Source organism: Melozone crissalis, unplaced genomic scaffold, assembly GCF_028551555.1.
Source record: "Melozone crissalis strain CALT ecotype California unplaced genomic scaffold, PUWL_Pcris_2 ptg000033l_1, whole genome shotgun sequence".
Taxonomy (NCBI): Eukaryota; Metazoa; Chordata; class Aves; order Passeriformes; family Passerellidae; genus Melozone; species Melozone crissalis.
This window is the reverse complement of record NW_026535811.1, coordinates 15600709-15621373: the sequence shown is the minus strand read 5'-3', so window position 1 is coordinate 15621373 and position 20665 is coordinate 15600709. Positions and strand designations below refer to the sequence as shown.

Genomic DNA, 20665 nt, shown 5'->3' with positions numbered 1-20665 from the left:
CCACATACTGCTCTTTATTTAGAGCCTGCTAAACCCTTGGAATGAAAAGAAGCACTCGACAATACGCTCTCGTAGTGTTTTGCTAATGTCTTCACTAAGGGAGCATTCACTTCACGTAGGAGTGCCAGCGTTAAAGTAGAGCGGCAGTAAAGGCACCGCCCGCCCCTTCTCCCTCCTGCCCTCCCTCCCGAAGCATTCCGAGGGCTGCACCTCTCTCGAGCTCCACATGCGGGGCCTCCACCTCCACGGGGTCTGCGGGCAGCACCGTCACCTTGGTTCCCGTCTGCTGGATGAACTGCTGCAGGTTCACCTGGCGCAGCTCCTTGGTCAGTTGCTCCAGTTCTTGTTCCCTGTCCTGCCGGGAAACAGAAAACAGCTGCTGAGCAAATAAAGCAGCATCGCATGACCACAGTTACAGCTGGGCAACTAATGCTTCTCCCCTTGATGAGAAAGCCTCCAATTTTTAAAGCTCAAATGCAAATAGAAGATTAAAATACCTTTCAACTCATCAAATTTAAAAAGCCAGTCAACACTCGCTAACACTTACAGAATCACAGAATCAATTAGGCTGGAAAAGACCTCTAAGATCATTGAGTCCAACCCATGACCCTAATTGGGTTTTTCTTAATGTATTTTATTTTTATATTGCTTCTTGGATGACTAGCAGCTATTTCTCATACCACCTGAGAAAAACTTTGGCACATCAGCAAACAAACATAATACTGTGAATGCTGAAAAAATAATCAACTGCTGAAAAAATAATCAAAAAGCAGCAGTCTGGCACCAAGTCTTACTTCTTCCTGAAGTGTCCAGCACAGCTTGGACAGCTCATTTAATTCTTCTGATCTTAAATTGAGTAAAATTCTTATAACTTCTTGTTCTTTGCATTTTCTATTTAAACTTTTTTGGCCAGAACCTTCTCACTCTGCAAGGGTTTTGTGCGATGAAGCCAAAGCCTGACTGGTTCCCCACCCCTTCAGAGCACAGATGATCATTTAGGATCTTTTTCTGTACTTCTGTCATGATATGAAAAATTTACAGCTCTGATAGATTATAACAGTCTTGGACTGTTATTATTCCCACACACAGAAGTTGAGCTGCTTTAATCTTTAACTTCAGGTATGCAATAAAATATTTGTCTATTTCCTCCCCCTCAAAGCTCCATAACACAGAGCTCAGTTTATTTTCTTGTGGACTTCCAGATTTGTGCACCTTTAGGTTAGAACAAGACTGGAAGATCTGAATTGAATGGGAACCTTACCAAGAAAACAGACTATGAAAAGAACCAAGCCAGAAATATTTTGGAACTCCATCATAGCCCCGGTGAATGTGACTGAGGATAGCTAAAACACATAAAGAGGAGTTGAAGCTTTCCATCAGTGCAAATCCTTAAGTGTAGCATGTCTGGAAACTTAGCATAGATAATCATGGACAAAACTGCTTACAGTTTTCATCCATTTTGCTTTGGATGAAAAGATTACTTTTTCCTCCCCTCATTATCTAGGAAAACCAGCTCCTACCGACATGGTTCTAAGGCAGAAGTAAGGATACAAAATCCCTGCACATATTCACAGAGAAATCACCTTATTACTACTGCAGCACTGCAGAATATACTAACTGTGAATCCTGGGAATCAGCAAGGACCACAACTCCTGCTGATGTGTCGTGCCTTAGGACTACCTTACATGGCACATAAAAATCCCAGGAGCTCCAATCTTCCCTCTGCCTCATCCAGCTAGCAGTGGAGTTCCTTTATTCTTTCATGCTCTATCAAGTTTCAGGTGATATCATTAACTTTAGCAAGGAAACAGGGACTGGATTCTCTTTTGACACATGTGCCCCAAATGCCTAAGGTGTAGAGAAAATAAAATCCTGAACACCAGCCAGTCAGCTAGGAAAAGAGGGATGCTGTTCTTTACAAGCAAAGGCCTGTAAGGTTGCAGGTACTTTACTTTAGCTCTATACCTTTCCAGGTGCTGCTTTTGGACTGTTCTTTGTAATTCATCGCTTTTGGTGGCAGACAAATCTAGCAAAGATCGGAAGTTTATCCTCAAAAAAGGCTATGATGGTGCAAATTACTGCTTTTCTTCTCAGACAGTTTGAATGAGCAAGTTAAACACGGGTGAAATAAAAACTGTCTGCTCTCCAAAAAAAAACCTCACAAGCTGAAATGTGATTTGAAAATGAAAGCAACACATTCTGCCTTTTACCCTCATTCACTCTGGAAACTTTTTTGTGTTGTCTTTCATAGGCTTCAGGTTTGTGTAAGAGAAATTAGTCACAGTCTTTGACTTTCTCTAGCTATGGATAAAATGACAGTCTTACCTGTAATCGCTTGGTAGCTTGGCCCAAAGACCTTTCTACTGCTTTAATGCCATTTTCCAATCTCAGACTCTGCTGGCCCTGAATATCAATTTCTCCCTTCACCTTCTCGATCTTTTCCTTGACCTCTTCTTCATTCACCTGGGACTCTTGAACTTCTCGCTGCAGCTTCTCTGCTTCAAGGCCACTCTCCATGTTGTGGATCTGAGACACATAGTCCTTGAGCTTACTCTCACACTCCAGGATCCTCTGCCTCATCTCCTGCAGCTGCTCCATCAGCTGCTTTTCATTCTCTTGCTCGATCTGCAGCTCGTTTTCCCAGAACTCTTCCTCCTCGATCTCCACTTCGTTCCGTTTGATCTTCTGCTCCAGTTTGAGGATTTCTTCTTCCAGGCTGGCATTGTACTTTTGCTCCCAGTAGCGGATCTCGGCTTCGTTGGACTCCAGCTGCTTCTCGATGCTCTGAAGCTTCTCCGTCTGGAGGTGGATCAGTTTCTTCAACTCGTCCGCCGTTGTTTTACAGTTGTTGAGCACCTTTTGCTTGAACTCGGATTCTTTGCTCTTCCCGAAGATGTCCATTAGCCCCTTGGCGCCGCCGGTGAAGGTGAGGGATTTCCTTTTCGGCTCCCTCCTCTTCATGGCCTTGTCCCCGGGCTGCCTCAGCTTGGCCAGGGGCGGCAAGCTCTGCCGGTACAGAGTCCTCTCGGGGATGCGCGCCACGCTGTCCGACGTGGGCCGCTCGCTCAGGGAGGGCCCGGTGCGCCGCAGGATCAGCTGCACGTCGCTGGCGTACTGTCCCCACTTGTTGAGGGACACGATGGGGTTCTCGTGCGGCGCCAGGTGCCGCTCCGTGTCCCGCCACTTCTCGATCAGCGTGTAGCGCCCGGTGCGCCCTGCAAGGGAGCACAGCGTCAGCGCGGCCGCGGGGGGGCGCCACCGCTCCGCCCGTGAGGGACGGCACCGGGACAGCACCGGGATAAGGGACACGGCAGCACAGCACCGGGACAAGGGGACACAGCAGGACAGCACCGGGACAAGGGGACACGACAGCACAGCACCGGGACAAGGGGACACGGCAGGACAGGACGCTCCCGTCCCCCACAGGCTGTTTCAGCGCACCCGCCCCTGCCGCAGCACCCGCTTCCCGCACAGCCCCGAGTTCGCCTCTAAACCCTCCCCGCCCAGGGCGGGAGCGGCAGCAGCGAAGAAAGATTGACCCTAAGGTAGAACCGCGGAATTGCGCAATCCCGGGGCTGCCGGCGGGCTGAGATGGACTGGGATTCATGGAATCGCACAATGGTTTGGGTTGGAATGGACATAAAGATGAGCCAGTTCCACCCCCCTGCCATGGCAGGGACACCTTCCGCTATCCCAGGTTGCTCAGAGCCCCATCCAGCCTGGCCTTGGACACTGCTAGGGATCCAGGGGCAGCCACAGCTGCTCTGGGCAATGTGTGCCAGGGCCTCGGCACCCTCACAGGGAAGAATAAAGCAAGTGACCCAGCAGGGTTGGTGACCACCATGCAAATACACTCAATGAGAATCTCTAAGCCAAGCAAACAAGAACAGCAGTCCCAGATCTTTTGTGCAGCCACACAGAAATATCAAACATGGAGGCAGCATGTTTGCTGTTAAACTTTCATCAATCAGAAGCAGCTGTTAATGACTGACAGAGCCTCAGCTCCCCTGTCCATGCCCTCCCGTTCGTTCAGACACTGATCCAGCCTGGGCCACAGCCTGTGATGCCCATGGCAGTGCTGCTGGTGTGACAAACCTTCACTGAGGAGAGCACAGGGACAAGAGCAGCAGAGGCTGCCTGAACTGTGAACCAGCAATCCCTGCACAATGTTGCCATCTGTACCAGCAGCTCCCACATCTCCAGTGAGATCCCAGCCTTCAGGAAGAAGCTGGAGTCTTTTTGTAAGTGCTGAGTTTTTCTAATCGCTCCATTGACAATACAACTTATGTTCGTGGCATCATTTGGGTTCTTATCAAACACGCTTAAATTCAGATCAGCAGTCTTTCTCCTCCAACACCACTTATGGGATATTTTTCTAAGCACTCTCACTACTCTGAAATACAGCATTCTTCCTCTCCAGGAGAGTTTCCCCTGTCAAAGTAACCTCACTTAAAAGCCACAACATTATTTACAAAAAGATGGAAAAGATCAACTGCTTTTAAAGCATTTAATGTTAATGAATTTCTGAACAGCTCCACAATTGCCATTAACCTTTAAAAACATCATTAGCTACTTTAATGCATTACCTACATTCATTTTCATGAGAAATGATCATTCAAATGATTTATTTCAGCACATAAAAGCCTGAAATACCTGTCATATATGCAATTACAGAAGGGAGGAGTCAGAAGAAATGCAGTTATCAGTGGTAATACATTTGATGTGTTCTCTTACCTTATACTACCTGCCCAATCATCACACTTTTCTCAAAATGACAAAAATATCCTAATCTCAGGCTGGAGATCTACCCCTGACCTCCAGTCACATCACTCACATGGACTTCTCACTTCAGATTTGTAGAAATCAAGCTGCACTGTGGTGATTAACACACCATGCACCCCTCTAAAATCAAACACTGCCTTCTGAAGAGCTTCCCAAGCTACAACTACTGCACTGGAAATGTTCCTCTGCTCTCACTGTCTCACAATTAGATCCCCAAGCAAATAATAAGAACAAAAACTGTCTGTAGAGGCACCACCTGGAGAACAGGTGGTTTTGGCCAGGGGGATTGGCTGGCCCAGTCAGAAACCAAAATGTCTGTGTTCATTTCCAAGTCAGGAGTGAGGGCTGAAAGATTTGGCTGATGGAAGTCAGCAAAACAAGGCAGGCAGCACAACAACAGGAATCTACTACCCCAAATGCCATATAAATAAATTACTCTGGGTAGGGACTGGGGAAAAAAGTAGGGAAAAGCCCCAAACCTAACACTCTCAGAAAGAGATTTAAGGCTTACTATAATAAAGTTCTTCAAAATCAAGTTTAATAAGGTATATTGTGTAGAGTGAGAGATTTTTGCTAACTCACAATATTGCTAATTGATCCATGAAGATTTATAGTTTGTATTGGTGTTGTTACAGGAAAAATAAACCTACTACTGTTTGCCATAGCATACGGGCAGTAAATCCTGGAGAAGAAGAACTTAGTGAAAACATACCCCAGGACAAAGGCTGCACTGCTCTGTTTTGTTCATCTTAGAAGTTTCCAGCTTGTAATCATGGTTGTGCTACTAATGTTCATGTTGTGTCAGAAACAGGTTCAGAGAAGTCCTGAAATTGCAAACTAGAGTAGGTACTACTAGGGGAGCAAGCAGAGTGCAGTTTCTATTCACTCTGCTATTAAATTCATTACTTAAAAAGAAATGTAACAGGAAAAAAAAAAAGGGAAAAAAAAAAAAGAAGAGGGGGAGGAGAATAAAACTCTAACAACCTTGACCAAAAGAATTAAGCACAGACTTGCCAAGAACTATTTTCATCTTAGCTTAGGGTTCCAAATCAACATGCAGCCCTAAATAATGAACTTGGCACTCAAGATCCACATAAAAGAAAGTGTTTTGTAGAAGCAATACTTGCACAGTTCAACAACCCCACCTGGAGCTCAGGATTGCTCTGAAACAAAGCTGTTCTCTTCCGAGATCATTACCCAGGTCTGGTGCTCAGCCTGTGCATGACGCAGATTAACAATGCCCAGACAACCACAACTGTGATGTTTGCCTGCATTAGAGGGGATTAATTCACAAATGAAAGGGTGAATGAGTTAATTCAGGGCTAATGACAGAGTATTTCAGAACACAGGCGTCCCTGTAGCAAACTGCTGGGTTTGATGTGCAGCCACCACTGACAACGAGAAAGCAGCTAGCCTGGGTTGTTGATGGGGAACAGCTTGGCACCTGCATGCTGCTTCTTGCCCTGTGTGTTTGTCCACAAGCTTCTGGACACAAAAAGCACCTGGCAGAGCTCAGTCCAGCCTCATTCATGCAACCTTATTATTTGAAAAATTAAAGTTACAGTCGCATTCAGGTAATGGCCATGTATCAGCAATGCACAGCAGTCCTCAAATTACAGCGTGTTTCTCCACCTGAATATTACATTGAATCCCACCCAGAATCTTGCAATATCTCCAGGGAAGGTTCAATGACCAGTTCAGCAATGAATACCCTAAAACTTCTGAAATAAAAATTTGCTTTAACTGCAACTAGAACATATTAGACTTTTTTTTTTAAATACTTCTATCAAAGCCTTGTATTGATGGGAATGGTAGAGAAAACCATCCAGACAGGCCCAATAAAGCACAAGTAGTGCTGTGTTCTGTAGTTTCCTCTTTGGAAAACAGGAATTCAAGAGCTGAAAAAAACCACAGAAACTCTGCACCTGCTTCATGGGCAGCAGGGAAAAGGTGGTTCTGCCCCTCTCTGCTGAGCCCCCCTGCAGGGCTGCATCCAGCCCTGGGCCCAGCACAGCAAGGACAGGGAGCTGCTGGAGCCAGGCCAGAGCAGGGACACCAAGGGGATCAGAGGGATGGAGCAGCTCTGCTGGGAGGAAAGGCTGAGGGAATTGGGATTGTTCAGCCTGGAGAGGAGAAGGCTTTGGGGTGACCTCACTGTGGCCTTGCAGTGCCTGAAGGGAGCCCACAGGAAAAAGGGAGAGAGACTTGACAAGGGCCTGGAGTGACAGGACAAGGGGCAATGGCTTCACACTGACAGAGAGCAGGTTTAGATTGGGTATGAGGAAGAAATTGTTCCCTGTGAGGGTGCTGAGGACTCTGGCACAGGTTGCCCAGAGCAGCTGTGGCTGCCCCCGGATCCCTGTCAGTGTCCAAGGCCAGACAGGGCTCTGAGCAAGCTGGGATAGTGGAAGGTGTCCCTGCCCATGGCAGGACTCTGGGATGGGATGATCTTTGGGGTCTTTTCCAACCCAGGCCATTCTGGGATTCCTACCTGGTCCCCAGAATCCCCATTCTACCCTACACATACCACATGACATTGCCATCCTAAAACAATCCCCAACACCTTGTACCTGTTTTGCAGACAGCAAATGACAAGCAGTAACAGAAGCAGATACATATTTACACCCCTGAAGCACACTGCATCTGCACACAGGGCAGTGTCAAGGGTTAAGTTTCTACCGACAGCTCCCTAAGCACACAAACTTATCACAGGTTCTATTAATACAGGCACACCTTCAAAATAATAATTTATTTCAAAATTGAGAAAGACATCAAGAAAGGAAATATATAGACTCCAGAATGCTGATGCTCTGACACTCTGCAAATAGCTGTCATGAGTGGACTGAACTTGGATTTCTTGTGATATTTAATGGCAAACTGCATTCCGTGTCCTAGATCTGGCTCTGCTGCACAGCACAAACTCTGGATCCCAGTGCCCAGCCACTGCAGTCTTAGCTTGGGATTGATATAATTGATGTAATTTGCTAATTTAAACATAGATTCCATCACAATGAACAGTGATTAAACTAATGAAATATAGGTACAAGGTAATCAACATTTTTAGACTCTCAAAAGGCAAATTTTTAAATTATACTCCATGAAGGTAGTAGGACATTACTTCAAGCTCCTCTATATGCTTTAATCTTTGCAGCTGACACAGTAGACAGAGCAACCATTTCTGCTGCCAAAAATGAAAATGAAACTCCAAAGGAAAGCAGCAGTAGCAACACTCTTGGCAGGACTGTAACCTGGGAGGTCATCAATTCCCTTTTTCAGGACAGAAATGATTCATCTCATTACTCCCACCCTAAAGTCCATCATCCTCTACAAGCAAAGCATTTCAGGCACTACATTTATTTTGCAGGTACTATTATACACCATGAAAAAAATGTATCTGTGCCTTATCTTTGCCATCAGGCTACAAATGTTTGTGCCAAGCACCAAGCAAGATCCATCTTTCCATTAAGTGTCTCCCATGCTTCAGAGCCAGGGCCTACAGCAGTGAGTCAGTGCAAGCAGGTGACTTTTTGCCCTGGTCTCACATCATTTCTGGGAAAAGTGGTGGGATGAGCAGTCTTAAACATGAGGGTACCTCTCCTTCCCTAGAAAAGGGGTTGGGGTGGGCAGGAGCAGGTCTTTGTCACCAGAGGTCATAGAGTCATTTAGGCTGGAGAAGACTCCTAAGATCATTGAGCCCAAGCTGTGCCCAATGCCCACCTTGCCAACTCAGAGCACTGAGTGCCACATCCAGTCATTCCCTGGACACCTCCAGGCATGGGGACACCAAACCTCCCTGAGCAGCTCCTTCCAATGCTTAACAACCTTTTCCATGAAGAAATTCCTGCTGATGTCCAACCTGACCCTTCCCTGCACAGCTTGAGGCCATTCCCTCTTGTCCTGTCCCTTGTTCCCTGGGAGCAGAGCCTGACTTCCCCTGGCTGTCCCTTCCTGTCAGGGACCTGTGCAGAGGCAGAAGGTCCCCCTTGAACCACCTCCTCTCCAGGCTGAGCCCCCCCACAGCTCCTTCAGCCACAAGACTTGCTCCCAAACCCTTCCATGCACTCTTGCTCCCAGTTTCTGTCTCTGAGGCCACCAGGAGGCACCCAGTGCAAGGGAAGCTCCCTGGCAGACACATTCCTAGCTCCCATTTTCCCCAGGGGTCCCATCACCTCTGCTGCACAGCAGCTGTGCCAAGAGTCTGCCCTGCAAAGTAGCACTCTGGAAAGTCTTGGGAAAAAAATGGTAAAAAAGAAAATGGTCACCTAAGATAAAAGTTTTAAGACAGCCACACTAAAAGAGAAGTTGCACTAGTCTGTCTTGAGAGCTGAATCTGAATGAGCACCCCAGACTTATCACAGTGCACAGTAAGAATAAACACACTGTCACCTGCCTGCACACAGGTCTCCATGGAGGTAAAGCCAGACCTGCCAACACTTGGCTCCAGCCACACCCAGACTGCCCAGAGCACTGAACAATGCACATGGATACGGCTTTCTGACCCACTTGGTTTCCAGAGACAGCCTTCCAGCCCTAGGCTGTCTTCCTTAACAAGGCAATGCAAAGAAAAAGTAATTGCATGTGGGGAAAATCTTCTAAGAACTCTTAATATGTGGAACACGTGGGTGAAAATGCACTGCCTTACCAAAGGGACAACAGCATTAACTCCTGAATCTTTAACAGCACTGACAGAAAAGTAATTGCTGGCAATTTTAATCAATCCAGGATGATTTGAACTCAGTATCTTTGAAATATGAAGCTGGCATTTCATTCATTATGTGATACTTAAGTTAACATCCATTGCAATTTAAAAAAAAATACCATTCTGGCTACATGAAACTCATTAAATACTTAAGATTAAGAGAAAAAAAAAAACCTACAAAATAGAGGTTAGAGTTTGCATTACTCAGATTTCTTAACTCATGCTATGTTTTGCAACCACAGTATGAAATACAATAGAAAATAAAGAGTGAGAGGAGTCCAGTCCTAGAAGAAATATCCACACAGATATACAGGCTCCAGGGAAGGTCTGCTGAGTTCTCCAGGCACAGCCATCTCTCCATGTCTTTACCAGGGCTGAAGCCTTTGTTCATTACTATTATCCTGACTCTCAAAAAAGGGTATGCAGGAGTTTATCACAACCTGACAGAACAAAGCTCTCAGTCATCACTTCATACTTGCAACTGCCTTTTTTCCAAGCACCCTGAGGTACCACACTTATTTTAGAGTTGTGTCCTAAATAGGTGAAACAATGGGGAAGTTTGGCTGAGGTCACACAGCAACACATGGCAAAGCACATAGAGCAGCTTAGATGATCACACCATGGGACCACCACTAAATTTCTTGTACTTATTATCAAACCATGACACCCTCTTAATGTCACTTTTTGAAGTGGCAGAGAATGAAATCTTGGGGTTGAAAAAACACAAATTCTAAGCAGATCCCTAGCCTAGGGACACCTCCCACTATCCCAGGTTGCTCAGAGCCCCATCCAGCCTGGCCTAGAACACTTCCAGGGATGGGGCAGCCACAGCTTCTCTGGGCACCCTGTGCCAGGGCCTCCCCACACTCACAGGGAAGACTTTCTTCCTCATATGCAATGTAAACCTGCTCTGTCAGTGTGAAGCCATTGTGAAGCCCCTGTCCTGTCACTATATGGTTTCATAAAATAAGTGATTTGATCTTTCTGGATACAACTGTGGCTGAGCCCTACAATGCTCTAACACATGTTTGAGACAGCACTGACATTTTAATAAATACACTCCATTTATCTTTGAGGAAAAATACTCAACTAGAAGGAAAAAAAAAAAGAACCCCGATGGCTGCATTGGTTTCATTTTAAAAAGAGACAGCTGTACTTCTTGTTCAGTGAAGTGCTGCTCATGATTCTCCAGCCAGAAGCACCAAAATCCACAGCACTATTTAAAGCAAGTCTGCCAATTTAATTATTTGCCACATAAAATTACAGGGAGGAGGGCAGAAGGTTTCTTTTGGTAAGAAATTCAAGCTTCATGTCTCTAGACTGAAATATTCACTTCTTAGGAAAGAAACATGACATTCTGAGCAGAGGAGATACATTGTAGGCTTCAAGGGTAAAAAAAAAATCGCAACAAATGCAATAAAAATCCTCAGGGGGTCTGGAAGTGGGAGAGCAGCACTTCTGAAGGAACAGGACAAGTATATTTGTGCCTGCACTATTTGTCACCACATTCCTTTGGAAGATTTTTTTATCTTTTGTGTTTGAATGGAAAACAATCAGTAGAAGCCCATTTAAAAAAAATCTATAGTTGAACTCCATTTGCCTAACCATCAGCTAAAATGATTGACTCACTTTTTTAGGGTACACCTGCTTTTCCCCTCACTATTATAATGACCATTTGAGAGGAGTCACTATGCTCACACACATCCAAGAGAGACCTTTGGCTGGATTCATCAATCATCTCCTCACACACAAAGTCTAAAAGTATCAAGAACTCTTTTTACTTTTTTTCAGTTGTCCAAATTATGAACAGGAATCAAAATGACCAAGCAATGTTTATATGAAGCCATTCTGGTTTTCACACAATGCACAGAAAACTTAGCAGAGGATGGGCTGACAAATGCACATTTTTAAAAGAGACAAGGATGATCCTTGGAAAAGCTCATTTCTCCTGGCAGAAATATTTTTAAAACAAGACTCATGGTTCTCTATTTGAACTGGGTGCTGAGGTGTATTTTTGTTTTGGTGAGGGCTTTGTTTCTCATGATTAAACAATCTCTTCTCTCATTTGTATTTAAAAGCCAACTCTTTGTCACTTGCAAACAGTTTGAGTTTAAAAGAAAATAAAGCAGACCTAGATAAAACTCATAAAAGGTAGTATCAAGTGTTCCTTAAGATCCCAGTGAGAGATGACTTCACTCTCTGGAAACTTGTTACTGAATAGTTTTATGTCTGTCTTGAACAGAATTCCAGCGACCCGCCCTCCAGCTAAGGCAATTCCAACTCCTTCTAAGTTACAGATACAGACAATTTTAGTATCCAAAGTTACAGCCAGCTGATATTATTCTCTCTCGTATTCAATAAATTATATACACATTTTTAAAAATAAGCTCTGTTGGGGCACCAAATGAGACAACTCTCCCTTTTATCTTCCTTTTGTTTTAAAGAATGAGGGGGCATTTGAGACTGAGATTTAACTTAAATCCAAACAGGAATTAAAAAAAAAAAAAAAAAAACCAACAACAAAAAAAACCCCCACCACAACCAACCAAAAAACCCTAAAATTCTTACTTTGGGTAGTCATTTCCTGTTCTGCAGTGATGAAGAGATTGGGCAGCAGGGGAAAGGGAAGGAGCTCACAGTGCAAGAACAGGTAACACAAATGTTATTTATCAGGAGTACAGCCCCAGAGAGAGACTTTTTACTGGAAGAGTTCCAATTTCTAAGGAATTAAGGAGCATTAGCCAGGCAAGTTTTAGTGACAGAATGCCATGGCCAAAGGATTAGACACTGGCTATGGAACAGAATATCTTACAAAGGCTCATAGCACATTCTAACTTGATTTTTTAATGCTAAAATAGCCCCAGAACATAAAAAAAGAAAACAAAAGCAAACAAAAAAAATCAACAACAACAACAACAAAAAAAAAACAAACCAAGAAACTTTTGTATCCTGAAGTTGTTATTGAATTTTCATGATATTGGGGAAGTGTTGGAAAGTGCATAGATGGAAATATTTTTGTTACTTTTATCACAGCAGGAGATCAGGAGACAGGACCCTGCATTTGATCAAATGACAGCGAAAGGCACTTTTTTGAAAGACAAGAAATTCCATTTAAGGACAGCACACTCTGACTGCCAGGGTGAGTGAACACTGCTACAGCCAGGTCTCCACCCTTGGGCACATTCAGAACCCAGCTGCCCCTGGTCCTGAGCAACCTGCTCTGCCTGGCCCCACTCTGAGCAGCAGAGTTGGATACTGTCCAAAGGTGCCTTCTAACCACAGCTCCGTACTAATTTTGATTTTCCTCTCTTTGAAATACTGGACAAAGCTTTATTTTTCACGTGTCTAGAATAGAGGCAGCTTCATTTGTCTATGAGAAATTTCTAAACTATGGATGTCTTAATCCAGGTGTCTTTGGCTTGTGCTTTCCTCAGTGGATATGGCTATAAAATAAGACAGTTTTCAGATATTTTCTTGAAGTGCAGTGTCTGGAATAATATATTTCTTGCAATTCACATTTCAGGCTCAGTGAAGAAGACTGCGTTTTGTGTGTTGTATGCTTTAAGTCAAGGATCTAGTAATAAACTGGAAGGCACAACAAAACAAAAGGAGTATCTCACAAACTTTACAGACAGACAAAATAATCCTGAGTGCAGCCAAGTTATGTGACTGCTGAAGGAGCCAGACAGCAAAGTGGAAAATCCCATCAGAGCCAAGCAAGGAGGAAGCCAACTAAGACTGGCTACTTTCCACCACCAAATGTCAGGTGAGAGTTGGAGGGATCCACTTTCATAGATTCCCATTCAAATTCAAGTGACGATTCCTCCTGGTGAGCTGGGACCTAGAGCCAAATCACCGGGGCAGCCAGATGGTCCTGTCCTGATGAATGGCCTGACAGGAGGGCTGGGAGAGCCCCCCCTGCCAAAGACACACAGGTGTAATTTATATGGTGCTTGATACTGTCCTGACTGTCCCAGCAAGAGGGGAATTGCTCTGGGGGTTTTCTACACAGGCTTTTGGCCTTGGGAAGGAATTTCCACAGGATTATCTTGATTTGGCTCTGGTTGCAGCTGAAATTTATCTCAGCATGGAAGCAGTGTCGCCTGTCCCAGACAAACTGGTGACGTGTTACAGAAAAGGAAGACTGCAGAGCTGACAAAACCTGTGTGTGTTTCCAAGGCTGAGGGAGCCTTTACAGAGTTTAGGCCAATAACTGAGGATACAGAAGAAACCCAAGGAGAAATTACACACGACAACATTAAATTCCTGTCTAGAACTGGGAGTCTGACATTTCTGTGGGAGAAGGCAAAGGAAACAGAATGAAGGGATATGGAAAACAAAGTGAAGAACAAAAGTATCACAACCACTTCATTATTTCTGAACATGTATCACTTAATCATGACTAGAAAATGATCAGAATTGTTTCTCAAAAATTTTGAGAATGCTTCTCCGCAGGCAGAAAATGAGATATGGAAGCAATTGATGAACCAATTACCATTAAACAAAAAGCTGCAACTAAATCAGTAAAGAAAGATTTAACAGTTTAACATCAACTACAAGATTTGAGAGACAAACTGACTTTCTACAATTTTTAAATAAAGCTTTAAAAGCTATTTGGTGCATATAAATAAGCACATGCTAGCATTTTGTTCAAATCTTCCTAAAGTATAAAATAAATAAATGCCAGTCTTCCACTCCATCAGATATAAGTAGATGGAAATTATGTTTAGAAGTTTAACATTTAAATAAATATACATCAATTTCAGAGAAATTGACTTTGTGCTTACAGGGAGAATACCTTGCTGACATTCACAGATCTAACTTTCTGTTAGAAAATCATTTTCAAACTGAGTCAGACTGCTAATACAGTCTTGCAAAACTGCTGGCACACTGAAAAATGCAGAGGCTCACCTTTAAACTCTTCATTTTAGGTAAAACATGGGTTTTAAAATTAATAGTGTTGTTCAATAATACTATTTATTAATAGTATTATTATATAGTATATAGCATATAGTATTATTAACAGTACTATAATATACTAAATTTAAATAGTATGTAAAGCAAATTATAACATTTTAGTGAAGAACAGGTATCAGCACAGGACATACTGATGGGATAAAGCTGATGCTTATTCAGGATGCCCTTACTCACTGAGAAATATCTAACAAGACTTTGCTGTGGTGGAGCCTGAAAGATTTTATTTTTCTCTTCTAGCTCAGCAAAGGGATAACAGTGTAAAGACTGCCAAGGTACCCTTTCATGAGCAGTGAGTTATGTGGCATGCAGGAGTCACAGGAGACCCTGAAGGATCTATTTCATTGATCTATACTATTCCCAGTATAGCTAAAGATACTTACAGTGGGTATAATTTCAACAAACTTCATTAGACAACCAATTATATTGAACTGCCAATTATATTTTTGAACAACCAGTTCTATTTTCTTTGGTACTCAATATTGACAGTTTAGCACCTTCCTTAGTCCAGGCTTTATTTACAACAACCAATGACAGCATAATTATTATTATAGAGAGAATAAATTTTTACTGAAGGGAAGGTTATAGATTTCAAAATGTTTCTTTTCTGTCTTTTCGGTCTCTGGCAGGTGAAAAATCCAAGGTTACAAATTTACACTGCAAGATTATCCCACTGTGCACTGCATTTTCTGCTCTGCTGGTACCCAGTGCTCCCCCACCTCCCCTGGGTTTAGCTTCACACAAAAAGCTTCACCCCACTTCCCACCTGGCAATACTCACCAATAGCCTGAGCAAGGGCTATCACAACTTCCTGGCATGTTGTGACTTCGGTGACCCCACACACGATTCTCTGCACTCCATCCACCCATACTTTGAGCTCCATGGTTCACCAGATCATCCAAGAGCCATGAATGCAAACCAGTCAAGTCATTCTTGCAGCTGCACCACAGACATGCAGCTGACTTCCTGCAGCAGCTGGAACAGAGAAAAATCCAGGTCTTAGAACAAAGAATCACCAATTTGAAAAGTTAACAACTTCACCTTGACATCTATCAGGTAGGAGAGCCAACACCACCTCCTTGCTTTGAAAACAACAAGAGGAACCACACATTGATGCATTTGGGGGGCAGAGTGGCTGGAAAGTGCCCAGCAGAAAAGGACAGTGGGTGCTGGTCAACAGCAGCTGAAGATGAGCCAGCTGTGCCCAGCTGGGCAGGAGGGTCACTGGCACCTGGGCTGGGCCAGCAATGGTGTGGCCAGCAGGGCCAGGGCAGTGACTGTCCCCCTGTCATGGGCACAGGGGAGGCCTCACCTCAAATCTGTGTCCAGTTCCAGGCTTCTCACTTCAGGAAGGACATGGAGGGGCTGGAGCATGTCCAGGGAAGGGAACAGAGCTGGGGAAGGGGCTGGAGCACAAGTCTGAGGAGGAGCAGCTGGGGGAGCTGGGAAAGGGGCTCAGCCTGGAGAAAAGGAGGCTCAGGGGGAACCTTCTGGCTCTCCACATCTCCCTGACAGGAGGGGAGAGCCAGGGCTGGTTGGGCTCTGCTCCCAGGGAACAGCCTCAAGTTGTGCCAGAGGAGGCTCAGATTGAATATCCGGAGGAATTTAATAATGTAAGGTTTGTCAAGCACTGGAAGGGGCTGCCCAGGGAGGCTGGTAGTCCCTACTGCTGGAGGTGTCCAAGAAAGGACTGGATGTGGCACTCAGTGCTCTGGGCTGGGTGACAAGGTGGGGATCAGGCACAGGTTGGACTTGGTGTTCTTGTCCAACCTCAGTAATTCTACGGTTGCATTCTAGGATCCCGTGCTATAACAATGTCTACCTCTTCTGCAGACTTACCCAAAGCTGCATTACAGTTTATTTCCTGAAATTTTATGAGTTGTTACAAATAGAGCACCCAGAGAAAAAGCACTAAATAAACAACTCCAGAATAAACTCAAAACAGTTTCCAGTAACAGGTGCCCCTACTCCTTTATATGCTGCCTGAAAGTTTCCAGGGACTAGTAAGTAGCTTTCAGTATTAGTTCAATAATTTCTAGCAGGTGGAGCGGCAGAAAAACAAGAGGGAAACATTTTTAATTACAGCCATCTATGAGAGTCCAACTTTTTGTCTCCCTGCAGAAGCAGCTGAAGGTTCCTATTCCCAAAAAACCCATGCATTTTGTACCAGAACCCAGAGAGCAAAGCGAGCAGACAGATTGCTTCTCTCTCCCTCTAAAACAAAAAGATGCATCAGGGAAAGTATTCTAGGAGTGGTTTGACCCCTGCCAGCACTGTGCTGGCTATGTGAGGAACCAGATGTTGTCTAACATCTTTTCCTAGGTTTTTCCATAGGCTCTGCAATGATACTACGCAAAAAATTTTGCAGTAAACTCACTAAAATTTGTTGTCTTCAAAAGATAGAATGCTCCCTCAAAAAAAAAAAAACAGCAAAAAACCAAGCCACCAATAATGATGATTAAATCTTAAAAAAAACCCAGAAACTAACAAGAAAGCAAACACCCAAAAACCACCTACAAGCCAGCCAACAACAAAAAATCAAACTCAAAGAAAGAAAACCCAATGAGACAGCTGGGCTGCTTAGGCAGATACAGGGAAAATAAATAGTGATAATACAATAAAAGAAGCTCATGTATTCAGGTAATCCCATATGGATAAAGGGATAAAACTAAAGACAATATTTTTGAAGAATTAAGTACCAGGAAAATAGGTAACAGAGAGATGGAGTATAAGAAATCTGAAAATTAGGGGAGATTAGTGAAGACAGGCAGGGTGGGGTTACACAAGAAACATGGAATCAGATGATGCTGATGGATTGAACAGAACTGCACCAACATGGAGGCAGAAATGGTGCAGAGAACACTGCACAAATACCTAGTGTGTTCACATTTACAGTGCAACTAGAGCTGCTTTCTCCTGGGGATGTGAATCTCTTCCTGCATCTAAAAGATGCATCACTGCAGCCCCCAAGCTAGGGGGAAAAATGACTTCCCATCTACAACCAAACAGTTCACCCAGCAGGTGACAAACACTGACACAGAATGCAGAGGACGCCTGGAAGATCCTCACCTGACAGGCTGGGGTAGCAACGACCTCAGAACCTGTTAGAGCCCCACCACACCAACAGGATGAGCTTCAGCAGAAAAGCACTAAGCAGTGAAGTCAGGCCAGCAAACACCCCCAAAATCCTGCCCAAAGCTACCTGTTCAGGAGTACACGTAAAGTTTGTAAGTAAAACCAGATCTCAAATAGAGTTGCACGTTCAATTGAAAAGTGATCACTTTTAAGAATATTGACATATATAGAAATAGTCTTTTGAGACATGAACAAGAACCTGAAAACCCAAAGAGGTTTTGATAAACATTCTCCCACATAAAGCTAGGCAATTCAAAGAAAAATTCTATCTGCACAAGCATTAACCATGTACAAACACAGAAACACTTCACTCAGGTTAACACCACTTTAATGTACCAATAAACTAAGCAGAAGAAAATCTTTTACCAGCCTGTAACATAGCAGTGACTGAGAAAACACCTCAGAGGCCTCATCAGTGACCTCTGCTATTTATTCTTGGACCGGTTGTCTTCACAAATAAACAGACCTCACATTCCAAGCCCAGCTGTAAGGAACTTTATTAATTAACTTAATAACTTGCTGAGGGTTGAACAGTTCAGATTTCCTGGCACCGACCAAGCCATCTCTCCATGTGACAACGCACACGTCAGCAAAGCATCCGAAAGCTCTAATTGTTTTTCTGTCTGTCAACATCCAAAGTATTATCTCAATTTAGCAAGCCAGCAAATGCATTTTTCCCCCAGTCAGCACACAATGTACAGTCTTGTGCTCAGTGCAGATCAGGTTTGGTCATTTGTTTTCCTACAGTCCATCTTTAAAAAAAGCAAAGACTAAAGAGAAGCATCATATAATAAGGAAATATTTGCTGACACTTCCAAGTTTGAAGAAAGCATTCACCAAAGCTGCAAATGATCTGGACAAAGTGCCTTTGAATCAGTTCAAGCTCAGGGGAAACATTCCCATTCATTTCTTACAGGACAAATAGTTTTAATAGACCAAATAGGATTAAGAATGTGTGGTACGTGGATCCCTCACAGACCAACAGGCAGGGCTGAATTAAAGGAGTGTGTTAATGAAAGGGCTGCCCAGGTGGAGTCCCCATCCCTGGAGGTGTTCACAGAACAACTGGATGTGGCACTCAGTGCTCTGGTTTAGCTGACAAGGTGGGGATCAATCACAGGTGGGACTCAATGATCTCAGAGAGCTTTTCCTCCATGGATTCTGGGATTCCATGAGCCCCACAAGAGCTCACAGATTCCCTTTTAGGGACCTGTCACTAGGAACATACACTCACATCAGAAATGTAACATCTCTGGGCTGAAATCACTGTGTCTCGTTAGAGTTTCTAAGCAAAGCTCATGTATACTAAGTTAAACAGATCTAGGATTGGTTTGGTTTCTAGGATTATGCAGTAGAAGTTCACAGAGAGGTCTGGAAACCAGAAAATTTTCTGGCCACGTGCTTATCTCTGCTTCCCGAATATAACTCTGTACCACTGTTTCATTAGTCTTTGGTTTTCCTTCATAGGTATTCTGTTCTTTACCTGCTCTTAGTTAACTTTCATACCAGTAAAAGCTGATTTGCCTCCCCACTGATGGTCATCTGACAGCTCCAAATATATTTCTCAACCTGAAATCTGTGCCCATAATGCACATGGTGCTTTTATCTTTGAGGAGGCAAAATAAGCCTTACCTCTAACACTGTGCAAATTTCTTTCTGAAACCAGTGGAAGGGCTGGGGAGGAAAAAAAAAAAATCTCACTTCAGGTTTCTCAATCCCATGAGTTCAAAACCAGTTCACCTTATGCATATTAATTTCAGCAATGACTGGGAACAGGAATGCAAAACTAATTTAGAGAGGCATGCAAGCCAAAGCACGCCTGTGATCACAGCTTTTCCCCAGTTTGCCAGCCATCAGCTCCACAGCCACACAGTTGTGCTTGGAACCAAGCACTGGAAATCTGGCATTCCACAGCTACTTCCTTCCCCCACTTCTCCATTACCTTGCCTGAAGCTTCCTCAATTACCTTGTTTACCATGCATTAAGCATTTTCCCTAAATTCCCCTTTTATCCTAATTGGCAGATGGTATCTCACTTTTTCAGGTATTTGTTCAGTTTTTAAGTGTGAAGAAAATCCAGCATATATACATATATACACACACACAAACATATATACAGCATATATATGTATTACTATTTAGCTACCTCTCCACAACTCGTTTATAGAGAAATATAGAAAAGGCTGAAGCTTCACAAAAGACAAGCAGATCAGACTAACTGCAAAGGACATTTTTAGCATTTAAGAAGAAACAATATTCCAAGCAGATGCTTGCAAGACATCTTGCCATAAGCGTTAAGTCACAAGGAAACCTGAGAGCTAAAATCAAGATGCTGATTTCACCTCATTTCTACTTTTTACAAGGTTCACAGTGCCTGGAAGCATTATGCACCTCGAATCAGGGCTAAAATCCTGCTGCAGCAGAATTTTGACCAACCAGTTCAGTGACTTTCTGTAGCCCCAGCAAGTCACCAGCATGTTGTTCAGTACACTTGAAAGTCAGGGTGCTTTCATTTGTAATTAGCAATAACCAAACATCATTTGGAGTTTGGCATTTACCCTTTATTTTTCATTCCCTGTGCACTATGGCCAAGTTGTGCTCCTTGTTTTTCCCTACTATGACACCAGGTAGGGCCCTGGACAAACAGGCAGCTTGTTCCACCCATGCTGTGAGCCATTAATAACAATAATTACTCAGTGCTAATAAGGCTTGATTGGAAAATACCAAACAAACGAGCACAAAGAAGCCAGTCCAGCTACCCAGAAAGTTTACAAGCCATCCAGAAGAGCATGAACAGGGGTGCATTTGGAAGGTCTTCCCAACCAGAAGAATCCAGGTATGGAGCCAAGGAACATTTTCCAGATGAAGTTAACTGCAAATAGAGAATTGGCTGCTGGAAATAAGCTCCCTAGTATTTACCAAAAAGCCTCCTCCTTTAGACTGATAAAGAAGAAATATCCTGCAAAATATGCAGCTTCCCGTCAATAAATGGGCAAAAATATTTCATGTCAGGTTCAAGTAAAAAATATGCAGTAAAAGTCTTCTGCAGGCAAAACTTCTACTGAAAGGAACAGGT

General features: G+C 43.6%; 1 protein-coding gene across 2 annotated transcripts in view; it reads right to left on the bottom strand.

Moving 5' to 3' along the window:
- The window catches only part of RASSF8 (Ras association domain family member 8), a 74776-nt gene that overhangs the window by 6632 nt on the left and 47479 nt on the right, over positions 1-20665 (bottom strand). For both annotated transcript variants that reach the window (XM_054282036.1, XM_054282035.1), the window contains 3 exons: positions 15236-15430; positions 2326-3215; positions 211-355 (listed from right to left, as the gene is read on the bottom strand). In XM_054282036.1, the coding sequence (XP_054138011.1) occupies positions 211-355; positions 2326-3215; positions 15236-15338 (1138 nt within the window). In that variant the 5' untranslated portion in view covers positions 15339-15430. The remainder of the gene's footprint in view (positions 1-210; positions 356-2325; positions 3216-15235; positions 15431-20665) is intronic.